The 13548-nt window shown below is 37.9% G+C and overlaps 1 protein-coding gene across 9 annotated transcripts in view; it reads left to right on the forward strand.

Annotated features, from left to right (window-relative positions):
* Window positions 1-692: 692 nt before the first annotated feature.
* Window positions 693-13548, forward strand: part of LOC124128570 (cubilin-like) — a 62950-nt gene continuing 50094 nt past the window's right edge. For 6 of the 9 annotated variants that reach the window (XM_048398491.1, XM_048398497.1, XM_048398495.1 and 3 more), the window contains exons 1-13: window positions 694-981; window positions 4224-4302; window positions 4419-4558; window positions 5007-5156; window positions 5690-5777; window positions 6385-6506; window positions 6941-7114; window positions 7526-7628; window positions 9333-9454; window positions 9627-9776; window positions 10923-11016; window positions 13003-13124; window positions 13306-13455. In XM_048398491.1, the coding sequence (XP_048254448.1) occupies window positions 924-981; window positions 4224-4302; window positions 4419-4558; window positions 5007-5156; window positions 5690-5777; window positions 6385-6506; window positions 6941-7114; window positions 7526-7628; window positions 9333-9454; window positions 9627-9776; window positions 10923-11016; window positions 13003-13124; window positions 13306-13455 (1552 nt within the window). In that variant the 5' untranslated portion in view covers window positions 694-923. Of the gene's footprint in view, window positions 982-4223; window positions 4303-4418; window positions 4559-5006; window positions 5157-5689; window positions 5778-6384; window positions 6507-6940; window positions 7115-7525; window positions 7629-9332; window positions 9455-9626; window positions 9777-10922; window positions 11017-13002; window positions 13125-13305; window positions 13456-13548 lie in introns of all 9 variants that reach the window. The other 3 variants (XM_048398493.1, XM_048398494.1, XM_048398499.1) reach the window with 3 other exon arrangements.

The following is a 13548-nucleotide window of genomic DNA, read 5'->3' on the forward strand; positions in this document are numbered from 1 at the left end:
CAGTCAGTAGAATCATGGTCTCCTATTTTAATTTTAGAAGTGTGAACTGTGCTCGACAAGCAGCACTAATGCTGATAGACATGCAGTCCAAGGTATGGATGTGCAGGATGTCCATTACTATTTAAAACTCAAAGATGATAAAGTACTATCCGAGTCAGGGATGTCCTTGAATTTTATATTGTAACAGTCACAATGTTTTATTTGAACGATTTCATAATGTTTAAAGAAGTTATTCCTAGATCGACGAATGTGACCTTATCTGCGAAACAACTGTCGTTCTATCACTGCAATGACTCACCGTAAAACAAAACGTTATCTAAGCCGGTAACGCCGGGTTGTACGGGTTGACACAGTCGTTCCAAGGCGCGGGAATGCAGTTTGCGGAGTTGCACCCCTACAATGTTAGGTTAAACATGGCATATATTCCTGAAATAGGGGCATTTACATATTGCGTCACAATGTTAGTGATTTTCCTTTGAGTGTGCTGCCGAGAAACATTCCCATTTTATCATACCTACTTATATCAGTTATATTGCTTTGTATAAAAAATACATCTTTGTATATAACACAACATGAATAGGTGCACAACACAGACCGAACACTGATGTCATGGGCGTGACAGTGTATTGACAATGCACTCGTTTATCAAACAGGACTTATCACACTACCTGGTAAGCGTATCCAGGTGTCGCTGGGGACTATTACAGTCGAGGCCTTATCTTTATGTTGAAATAGGTCACATTGGGACGTGTATGTTGCAATGAATTGATAGTCTTTTCATGCAAGTGTCGCCATACACTCCAGGCAGACCACCGTGTACACAGGGCTGAGCTATTTCTCAATCTTGTGGTGCAGGTACATTGTGGTGGGATATAGTAATAACTGTCTTCAGGGAGAGCGGTTGGCGACGACAGGACGCCATTATGATCATTTCTTGTTTTATTGGAGTATGTGTGCTGTTGTTTGGGCCGCTGGTCTCAAGTGAGTGTTACATATATTGGTCATAACATAGTGTTTATGTGTGAAATTGTAACTTGTAAAATGCATTTAAACAGGTTGTACATATAAACAGTATTGATTCCGTTACTTAGCACAAATTACATTGTTGTTCTGTCAATCGCATCAATGTAGTGTTTATATTTAGTATCATAATTTGCACGTACCATCAGTTCGGGTGATGTGATTATTTAAATCATAATAAGACACACCGTATGTATCTTCAGTTGGTGAATGTTTCTGAAAATGCATTGTATGCGATAGTCTCCTCTGTTCACTATCGGGTTTGTAAGCTGCATATCGGAGACACGGCCGGTCGGCTGTTTAAACAAGATGGCGGACTCCGCTATTGCGTAATGTTTACTTCCAACCCCCTAGCTGCAAGTTTTATTCTAATCTGTAAATAATAAACATAATAAACACAATAAACATAATAATAATATTTTATTTGTTTATGTTAATATGAATAACTACTACTACTACTACTACTACTACTACTACTACTACTACTACTAATACTACTAATACTACTTCTACCATTACCACCACCACCACTACTACTACTACTACAACTATTGCTACTACTACTACTACTACTACAACTACTACTACTACTACTACTACTACTAATGATAATAATAAATGCCGAATCATTGTGGATGTTATTCCTCCAAAGTCGTAAGAAAGCAAATAACACCTAATATTTAATTAACACCAGCCACTATATAAATAAAAAGAAATGAATACTGTGATATACGTTTCTTACAAAGAACATCGTGGTAAACCCTATCGTCAGTGCGTGCTCACTGGTGAGACAGGAATGCGTTAAACAATAATCCCAGGTGGTGTAAGGTAATGTGTTTCTTGGCATACATCCTTCGTAACTCTCATAAAGATTATCAGTGCAGCCACCATGTTCGACCTCGTGATCAGAACAAGTCACAACTAAATCCTGCAAACTATGACCTCAGTTGATAAAGACAGATTACAGAATGGGCTCAGGATGTATATTTGCTTTTGATTGATGTTGTTGACGTGTGCACTTGTCGAGTAATAAATACCGTTGTTAAGCAAACAACAATCCCAGGGTCGCGTACATGTGTTGAAAGGAGATTTCAACAGCGTTACCCATCCTGTTAGCGTCGGCGGCTTCCCGGTTGCATGACAGACAGACGGACGGACGGACGGACGGACAGACAGACTTATCACAACACTGTTACATAATAAAATACCTATATGAGATTCTTCTAAAAGATATTCACATTTTAAGCATAGATAATAAGGACAGAAGCTGACTAGGATTTTTCCTTTTTTTGTAAAATGCCATTGCAGGTTTAGGCGGTAAGAGGACACATAATATTATATTTTGTACGTCACACTTTTTTAAGAGACTACGTCGCTCAACATTATACACAGGACAATTTAAAATGACATTGCATTCATTTTCAACAACGTCAAGGCACTGAACGGCATGTTAATATACCGTCCTAATTCAATTTGGATAGGAGCTGTGTCACATTAAAATTTAGCCAAAGCGCTTCTGTGGGCACGGGGTATAGGGCGGATGACATACTCATCAGCAGTATAGTCATGCTTTAAACAATAGGTATAATCTAAGTTTATAACCTCCCGTGCGCGATGGACCAACAGGGTGTCAAATGGCTTTTTTCCATTAAATTGTATGTGAATTAAAAACCAATCGTTTAACAATAAACCCTGATCTAAACAATTGCCTGGGGGAATAAAATGTCCCAAGTCCAGATCTATTAGTTAACAATGGGTGCGGAAGTAAAGATTCTTCTTTATTCTGGTTGCTCCGAGATTACTCCATAGACATATTTTAAGAACGATACGATCTTGGTTTATATTGCAAAGACGTTTCTATTGTCGAACCACACTTCCCCATTGGCGTACTACTGGTGGGGTCCATGCCTTGCCGCCGCTTACACCTAAGTTTGGGACATACTTTGTCACACCTAGACCAGAACGCATTGCACGATTCTGTACAGCATTAATATACGGCATATCATTCATTCCCCATATACAAGATCCATATTCTAAAACCGAGCACACATCGTGTCATTTAACGTTGTAAATGTATGGTGTTGCATAATACCATTTATTTACGAAGTAAGGAAAATAATTTATGGATGAAAAACTTCTTTATTACAATTAAGAGCAACGTTTCGGTGTAGGCTCTAACACTGTTATCAAGTAAGTGAGTATCACAACTGTCACTTGTTTGATAACGGTGTAAGAACCTACACCGAAACGTCGCTCTTAATAGTAATAAAGAAGTTGTTCATCCATAAATTATTATCCTTACTTTGTACTCCAACTTCTAAATGCCTATCAAAGAAGATATATTTGATAGTTTGAGATCAGTCAACCAAGCGCTCTGCTAGCTGAGCTAGCAGCTGCTTTGCCATACGTGTATGGTCCAGATATTCTGTCAACAATACCCCTAAATAGAAGTAACTTTCCAATATGTGTAAAATCTGTAAAAGTAAATGCGGAGTTCGTCTTCAAGACTGATTGCGGTCTAAAATGTATGTTCTTTGACTACAAATATTTTTGTTTTGTTATTACACCAGTCACCAAGACAGTCAAGCATAATGTTAATGTAATAAAATTATGACTGATCGTTTGTTGGTACATGGCTCGCCTGTTACGGGATTATCGAATTGCCAAGAACGCTTGTTCAGTTGACTCATGAACATGTCCTAAAGCTTCATTGTACATGGGTGACATTTCAAACAACATGTATCCGACAGAATGTGTATTTTGTTTCCATTTGCATACAGGTAATATCAGTATGATGTGAATTATGTCACTATAATCTCATAGAAAGCAGATCCATTACAACGGATATTTTTTGTCACACATAAGAAAACTTGCAAAAAATTTTCCATGCACTTCTTACTGTCGACATGTAGAGGCACGCAACTATGAAGAAAACGTTGTTCCAATTCTATACAGTACTGCACATCTGATCTCAGTTTGAATGGTTTTATATAAAACAATCAACTTTATATCTGTAAGAGTATTATTAATTTACCTTAACCGTTTTTCACTGCTTTCTTTAATAACACATACTGCATTATCAAAGGGACCAGTGTCAAGTAAGGAAATCTCTCATTACAATCCTACCATGTTCTTGAACTAGAGTGATGATAAAAATAATGTATACAATTGCATATATATAAACGGTAAACGTTTCCTTACAGGCGCGTGTAACGTTACGCTCTACGCTCAAGGGGAACCGCTGAATTTCACATCTCCTAACTACCCAGGCAACTACACGAGGTATGTAACGGGATATTCCTGTTCAATATAATTGTTATTCTTGATACGTCAGAATTAAATACAAACAGGTTGATGTTGCGTTGGTTCCAAACAAGCATTCTGTTTTTTTTCTGCAGCAATGACAACTGCTATTGGGACATCTACCCTCAAACAAGAGGGTACAGCGTTATACTCGACATGGTGTTCTCCGATATCGAAAGCTCATCCCGATCCAACTGTCCATATGACGCCCTTACCATATACGTAAAAAATAATGGTAAAATAGTTAGTTTGTACATTGAAAACCTCATTTGTCTTAAATTGTCTCAGAAATAATTATTATTGTTATAAGTAACTATGTTCAAGAATAAAAGCAATAAGAATCGTTTGATTATATGTGGATTGGTGAAAAATGCTTTGAAAAAGTCAATCGCCTATTGGTTATTACATGTCATTGCAATAGTTTTTCATCAATCGTTTTCTGCTTATGTTTTCTTAATTTGTTAGTTACTCCGTCAAAGTACAACATTAACGCGTTCTTGTTTCATGATGTCTGTAGGACATTTAGGAAGGCAGCTCATTGATATTCGCCCAATGTTGATTTTGTCATTCCACGTTTTGTTAATTTGCAATTCTATTTGAACTATTTCCAAGCATACTAAAATACATTAATGTTCGTAACTAGAAATTACTGATTATTGACAAATAATTTTTTTCCACCCTAGGTGATCAAAGAATAGGCGAGTCAAAAAGAATTTGTGGACAAAGCAGATTAAATATTATTACCCGTGAAGACCAACATATTCATGCAGTATTCGAGACTGATGGCAGTGTAACCAGAGGCGGTTTCCTTATTAGATATTATGAAACAGACGGTGAGTAAAACCATGACCTTGTTTGTAGCTCCGGTAACCATATGACCATCATGTTTCATTCATACCATGATAGCTCAGGAAGAGGCTTTCGCTTGCAGGACTCATCTGGAGTATATTTCGTGCAAATAATTTTGATATTTTACAAAAGTCAACATGTTGGTGTTTCATGTTGGTCAAATTCTAGTTCTTGTCCTCCTTAAAGTTTGAAAAATATATTTTCCTTGATGACCGCAAAGACCCATTCTGTGAGAGACTTTTTCCTTATTTAACAGGGTACCCACCACGGAGTAACTTACACCTTACAATTTGTCAGGCATCAGATTAAACATCCTTGAGAATAACAGGCACGATCTCATCTGTGTTTGCGTAAACAGACTTCACAAGCCGTAATGGGATTTTTACGACGAACGACGTTAATCCCCTCAGTTTTAATCACTGTAGCTGTCAAATCGTCAAATTCTCGTTTTGTTTAATTCTGAATTATTTTAAATATGCTCGTTATTACATTTTGTTTTCCTTTATGTTAATGGAAGGTCACTCTTGTGGATTATCAGATCTTTCCGCCTCTTCTGTTGCATGGACGAACTTGACTTCTCCTGGCTATCCTTCAAACTATTCCAAGTAGGTACCTACTCGCGTAACAAATGAGTAATAATTAGTCAGTCAGTTAGTATCTCTACTCAACTGACAAATAACACTGCAAGGGTGGCAAATAGCACCATACATGTAACGTGAAGGTAGCACTACACATTTGGCAAGTTAGTAGCACCACACACGTGACGTGAAGGTAGCACTAGACACGTAACCTGAAGGTAGCACTACACATGTGTCAAGTAAGTAGCACCACACACGTGACCTAAAGGTAGCGCTACACATGTGACAAGTACGAAGCACCACACATGTGACGTGAAGGTACCACTGCACATGTGACACGTAAGTAGGACTACACAAGCGACTTGAACGTAGCACTGCGCACGTGACAGGGAAGTAGCAATCTACACATAAATTGTAAGCTAGAATAAAAAGTGTGTGTGTGTGTGTCTGTGTGTGTGTGTGTGTGTGTGTGTGTGTGTGTGTGTGTGTGTGTGTGTGTGTGTGTGTGTGTGTGTGTGTGTGTGTGTGTGTGTGTGTGTGTGTGTGTGTGTGTGTGTGTGTGTGTGTGTGTGTGTGTGTGTTTTGTGTTTGTATGTATGTATGTAAAGCTGAATGTAGCTAGTTCTATTTGCAGCAACCTGAACTGCCAATGGACAATTTCTGCATCGGTTGGATATGAAATTAAAGTCGAAGTTGTGTACTTTAATGTGGAATACTCGACAGCTTGTTCAAGTGATTACCTTCTCTTCAGTGACGGTTAGCATACTGTACATATTTTTTAAAAATATTTCAAGTATATATAATCATAACTGTGTATTGCTGTATTGGTGTTTAACAAGTTCTGATCAATATCTGTAATATCAGTCCAAATTACACGAATCCGAAATAATTCAAGTTCACTTAATTTACGCTTATGCCACAAACCATACGACATGAGCAAGCCTATGCTCATCGTAAGGACAACTTAAGCCCCTCAGCTGGTTTCAGATACAAGGATTCATAATTATTAGTGTAATAAGTACTCATGAGAGATGATTGGCACAGAATATATTTATTCAAGGTTACGTTTGTATTGAGTTTTGATCAATAACTTATAATATTAGCCTCAAGATGATTCGATTACTAAGATGTAATATAAGTGTCTAAATCGATGACATGAGTGAGTAAATATATTGATTTATTTATTCAAGGTTCCACGTCTTTCGCTGCTCAGTTGGGAAAATATTGTGGTCGTAGTTACATCACCAGGGTAGTCGTTAGTTCCAGAAACTACATGACCATCACCTTCCACACCGACGACTCTGACACAGCACTAGGATTTAATCTGAAATACAAAGCTGGAACGTTCCTAACTACTACTACAGGTACAAGTATTGTGTGTTGACGACCGGCTAATAAATAATCGGAGTCATGGTGTAAGGGATGTGGGGATGGTAGAATTAGATTATTTACTAGGCCACTGCTTCTAGACACACTTGAATCACATGGGACACAGCATAGTGTTACGTCTACAATGGGTGTTTGTGAAAACAATATAATTGATATTTGTATAAATATAACGATACATTTAGTGACAAAAAATAAACCTTTTCTCGTTTCTAAACTATGATGTCGTCATTAAAGTTTACATAATGTTTGCTGACTAGTTATATATGTGAATTTAGAAGAACAACAGGTTAATTTACTTTTTCAATTGAAATATGTTCTACCGCTTTATAACCTTTAAAAAAAGAACAATTGTCCTTTCACTCTAGCTGTCTTTTTTGTTTCTATAGAAATAACAAATGGGCTTAATTGTGGCAGTCGTTTGCTCAGAGCCTCTACGTCCACCTGGGGACATTTGTCGTCTCCTGGTTACCCCAACCACAACTACAGGGAGTAAGTACATGCATATATGGACATCTTTCGTTGAAACCCCTTATTGATAAATGACATGTTAATATAATGACACCTTCGTGCCATAAGCTGACCAATACATTCAACTACCCTTCCAACCACGATTTTTTCCCGGTGTAATTTCCTGTACAGAGTTGCGGACCTACAAAAGCATGCCTGGATCCTATGATGGTAGTTTCAAATCCTAGATTCTCCCTGACTATTATCCTTGATTTGTCCGCATCATAATCGTGCCTGTGAGTGTAACCTTGTGGTAAAAGTCTTAGATGCACATTATTTAAATCTTTCGCCTGGCATTTGAGGAAGCAGCCGACCTATATCCTAAGGCCGGAAGGCCTAACATAAAACATGACCATAATACATCACAACTGAACTGCACACATTGATAATATCCTGTAGTGTTTAAGAGCACCTCACCGAAGGACGTTAAATTGAACAATACTGCATTGAGATTAAGCAGCGTTTGTACATAACGCTTGATGGCTACCTTTAACTTACCTTCATCGCCGAAGATAAGGTGGTATTGTGTTAACCGTGAAAGACTGGAACAGATATGTTTAGTTTTGATGATGATATTTACCTTGGTGATTTCTATTTGCCCCCAGAATACATCCAAAGAAATGTTGTTGTTTTTGGAATTAGAGAGACCACTGATTGAAGGGTTTTCAATTTCCGAAAACTATTTTCAAAGGTGATTTTAATACCCGAACCAGTAGCCTATTTGACTACTGTATTTTGGATCTGCATATCGGGAATAAACTGTCTAATGACTTTAACCCAGATACTGTACTTATGAAACTAAACTTACCATTATAGCGAACTTATGAAGCTGAAAAAAGTGTCAATAATTACGGATATAATTTGATTTATATGTGTACATAAAATAATGTATTCATTTCTGCCGGCTTTCTGGGAAATGATCTACATTTTGGTCAATTCACATGCAAAGATTTGAGAGAGATTGATTATGTTCGCAGTCAGTTTTCTGTGTCTGAAGTGGGGTATTCGTGTTAAACTGCGGCATGGAATCTCAGTGGCCTCGCACTCTAAAATTGGCATTCTTCAGGACAAGTTCAGGCAGCCACACATGGTGGATGCACGTCGCTATATAAGTGCAATAATCTTGACTGCATCCGGTCATTGCACGCTACGGTTTTAAGGTGCCATCAAGCAGACACCTTGAAATGATGATGAACTATTGTTGAGACAATACCATCACATTTTATTCCTTTTTGGACAAAGATCCTGCATAATTTGAACCTCTACCCTTGCAGATACCTGTTCCCTGGTCAGAGATGGCTTCGAAATTTCCACACTTTGAATCACGTTCAGGTCACTTTCGTTTTCGCTTGAAGACTGCTTTGAATAATTGGGAGCATCATCACGATAAACACCAGCCATACGGTGGACAAGGGATGCATTCATAATCTTCTCTTAGGAGAAACGTTACATTGATTTGGTGTTTTGCTCTGGTCATGTTCATGGCTTCAAAATGTCAAAATAATTACACATAATTACCAGGAAGAACCACGTTGCTACGGACGGAAGAGTGGTGTCAAGGAAATTGCTTTCCAGATAGCCCAGACTTATATTGCTGTCTAAGGTTTTCGTGTCTTATTCTATTGTGCGTTTATGCGTTTGATCTGATTTGTACGTTTAATGATTACAATACATATTTCTTTGTAGCAACATGGACTGCAGGTGGACAGTTTCTGCACCTGCTGGATATAAAATAAAAGTTGAAATTATAGTGCTTTCTGTGGAATTTGAAGCCACCTGTGCATTTGACTATCTCCTCTTCAGTGACGGTAAGCAAAATGTTCAACGTTGTAAAAGTGCTTAAACATCATCATATTGCACTTTGTGTTGAATTGGTTTGCAAGTAATATGCTCATTAATAAGTATCATTAGACTCAAGTTGACTTCATTACAGTATGTTAACGTGTATGTCTTTATTCTTTATTAATATATTTATTCAAGGCTCATCGTCTTTCGCTACTCGGTTGGGTAAATACTGTTATGGCACCAGAAACGTGGTCAGCTCCAGCAACGCCATGACCATCACCTTCCACACTGACGGTTCTAGAACGGACAGAGGATTTTCTTTGAAATACATGGCGAGGACGTCAGGTACCTATCTATATTGTTGTTTAAATGATTCCTCTATAACATTCAACTGACACTTCATAAAACACAAATTAACTCTCTTGTTTTGAAATTGACTATAAAGGTTCCAAACACGCTGAAATATAATTTGGTTCCTGTCAAGGTTTACAAAACAATGGTGGATATGTTGGATGTCCTGAGCAAAATATGAGTGAAAAAGGAAACTGATTTTCTCCCTCTAACCAAATGATAAATGTTGAAGCAATCACTGTCTCTGATAAAATCCCCGTATATTTCTTGTTTTATATGCATACGTTTTAGGCTTTCGTTTTGTGTAGCCTAAACAGGAAACCAGCAAGGGATAATAACACAGTCAACCTACCATGTGTATTCATGACTACAATGTGTGTGGGGTTGGGGTGTTTGTTGGGGTGGGACTGTTTTGGGCATGGCCATATCAAATGGTGCTTTGGGCTGGAATTGATGGTAGAGATAGATTATTTACTTAGCCCCTACGTCTACAATGATTGCTGCGAAACAACACAAAATCACATTGTTATACATTTAGTGACACGAGTAAACCATTTCACGTTTCTAAATTATTCAGATGCCGTGGGTTTAACACGGCCCTCGGAATGGATCGATTTTGAATAAAGATTAAATGTATTTATTGCAGTAAACAGTAAACTACGGTTATAACGAACTCAAGCGGACCACACATTTAGTTCGGTAGACCCGTAGTTCGTTATAAACATATATACAACAAATGGCCAGGACAAAAAAAAACAGTTCGTTATATCCGCCAGTTCGTTATAAGCGTGTTCGTTATAAACGTAGTTTAGTGTAGTTGCATAAGTGAACTTAAATGAACAACAGGTTGATTAATTTTTCCAGTATAATATGTTCTACCGCTTACAGGGGCGGTCAGGGTAGCCTAGTGGTTAATGCGTTCGCTCTTCACGCCGAAGGTCAAGGTTCCATTCCCGACATGTGTACAATGTATGAAGCCCATTTCTGGTGTCCCCCGCAATGGTGCGGCAATATTGCAATGGTGCTGCAATATTGCTAAAAGCGGCGTAAAACCATACTCACTCACACACTCTACCGCTTATAACCTTGAAACGATTTAACAATTATCTTTTCACTGTTGCTTTCTATCCCTTTATATAGGTGCGAGTGGGGTTAATTGTGGAAGTTCTTTGCTCAGCGCCTCTACGTCCACCTGGACATATTTGTCGTCTCCTGGCTACCCCAACTACAACAAGTTAGTACATATATACATCTTGGTTGATGCCCCTTATTGATAAATGGCATGTTAATATAACATAATGACATCTTCGTGCTGCAAGGCGACCAATACATTCAACTACCCTTCCTACCACGAGGGATCGAACGCGTGACCCAATAGTTTTTGTCGTTGCAATTTGCTGTGCAGAAAAACATGCCTGAATCCTATGATCGTGGTTTTAAATCCTAGATTTTCCATGACTATTATCCTTGACTTGACTGGCCTAACATAACACATGACCATAATACATCACAAATGAATTGCACACATCAATAGTATCATGTAGTGTTTATACACCTCACCGAAGGACGCTTAATCAGGAGAATACTCTGTTGATATTAAGCAGCGCTTGTATATATCTTGATGGCTACCTTTAAGCTTGCACAGCATGGCTCTCTCCAACTACATGTACGGTAAGTAAACATATTCATAGGTCATGTTGGCAGTAAAGTATTACTCGAATGTAGACTTGTCAATATGTTGGGATTTCGTGTTCATGATGCAAAGAGGTGTACATCGAATAGCATGTCCTATGATCGTAGGTCATTAATTCACCGTTGTCAGGAAGCTGAGTTTCTACGACTAGGTTGTTAATAAAAGTAAATATCGAAATGAGAGACAATAGATTGGATAATATTATTAACCCATCACAAGCATAGTTAATGTTTTGGTAAATATTAAGATATCAGATCATTTTCCGAGTTATACTGCGTTCGATAAGTGGAAAATATATCCCGATATAATTTCTCAATTCATCTAAATGATCATGAGACATTTCTAAATGAATGGCAGTGTAATAGCTGTTGATTAGTTAACGATGATAATACTTTTCTATATGTTAAATTATTTCTTCTGCTTTATGGTGATGATACTGTACTTTTCTGCGAAAGTTTTATTCCTTGCAATCTATAAAAGTATATTAAACATGAAAGATTATGCAAGCTCGCAAAATATGCAACCGTATACTAGATATGATGACTAAATAAATAACACTCTAACAGCACACACTGACAGCTGTCATGGGGGTTTAATTAATTCTGCACTTTTACATGAGTGAGTAACCTAGGCTTGAAATGGACACTGTGGACCTGTGCCTAAGATATATATGTCTCGTGGAAACGAAATGATAGGAGAATATGCTCAAATAAAGATATCAGGTCTTAAAGACAAAGGTGCCCTGGACTAAAAAGGAAATACTTGACTTCCAGAATATACCAGTACATGAACTTCAGAACTTCTTGAGTTTCAACAATAAATAGGTGCTTGACCCAAGCTACAGAACCCCGAGGAAATTAGTTTTCTTGCTTGCCTCAATGATGTCATTATTGGCATACGTGATTATAATTTTAGGAGACAAGTAGTGCATCCAATAAAATAGATGCCCTTGCCTGTTGATGTTTGAGTGCGGAGGGTGTTCCCATTGCATAGACACGTGTGTTGTTTCAGGATCCAGTATGTGCATCCCTGATCATCACCGGCTATTCCGGATAACGAAAATTATCTCTGTCCTCAAAAACAACAGTGACTTGACTGCATCCAGTCACTGCACACTAAGATTGTAAGGTGCTATCCACAGCAGACACCTGAAATGATGATGAATTATTGTTGAGAGACTACATGACATATTGTACACTGTTTGAACATTTCATATTGGGACAGAGATTCTGCATCGTTTGAACCTCTACCCTAGCATTCTACCTCTTCCTTAGTCATTGATGCCTTCAGGTAATCCAAACTTTAAGTATTGCAGCTTTTGAATAATTGGGAACACCTTCACGATAAAGGAATGTAATTCTTTACCTTCCCTGGGGAGAAACGTTATGTTGGTTTCATATTTTGCTCTGGTCATATTCATGGTTTCAAAATATCAAGGTGACATACAATTATCAACATTTTATATTCATTCCCTTTGAATCTCATCTGTGCTTGCGTTTAAAGAGTACACCACATCATTCTTTGTAGCAATATGGATTGCAAGTGGACAATTTCTGCACCTGCTGGATATAAAATAAAAGCCGAAATTATAGCTCTTTCTTTGGAATATGAAGCCACCTGTGCAAGAGACTATCTCCTCTTCAGTGACGGTAAGCACAATTTTCAATTTTATGAAAGTGCTTTAATGAATGAAGTCATATTGCTCTTTTTGTTGATTTAGTTTGCAAAAATATGCCTAATAATTAATTTATTAACCTCAACTTGACTTCAACTCTCGTATCTTAACGTTTATGCCTGGACGACATGGGTTATTCAATGTATATATTCAAGGCTCCTCGCCTTACGACACTAAGCTGGGTAAATACTGTACTGGCACCAGGGACGTGGTCAGCTCCAGTAACGCCATGACTATCACCTTCCACACTGACGGCTCTGTGACAGGAAGAGGATTTTCTTTGAAATACATGGCCCGGACGTCAGGTACTTTCTGTCTCTGATTAAAATGACGATTATCTTGTCCCACTGGTTAACCGCATGAGTTATCCATATGTCCTAGCATTAAAACTGCAACAT

Source organism: Haliotis rufescens, unplaced genomic scaffold (assembly GCF_023055435.1).
Source record: "Haliotis rufescens isolate VD_foot unplaced genomic scaffold, xgHalRufe1.0.p SCAF_18, whole genome shotgun sequence".
Classification (NCBI taxonomy): Eukaryota; Metazoa; Mollusca; class Gastropoda; order Lepetellida; family Haliotidae; genus Haliotis; species Haliotis rufescens.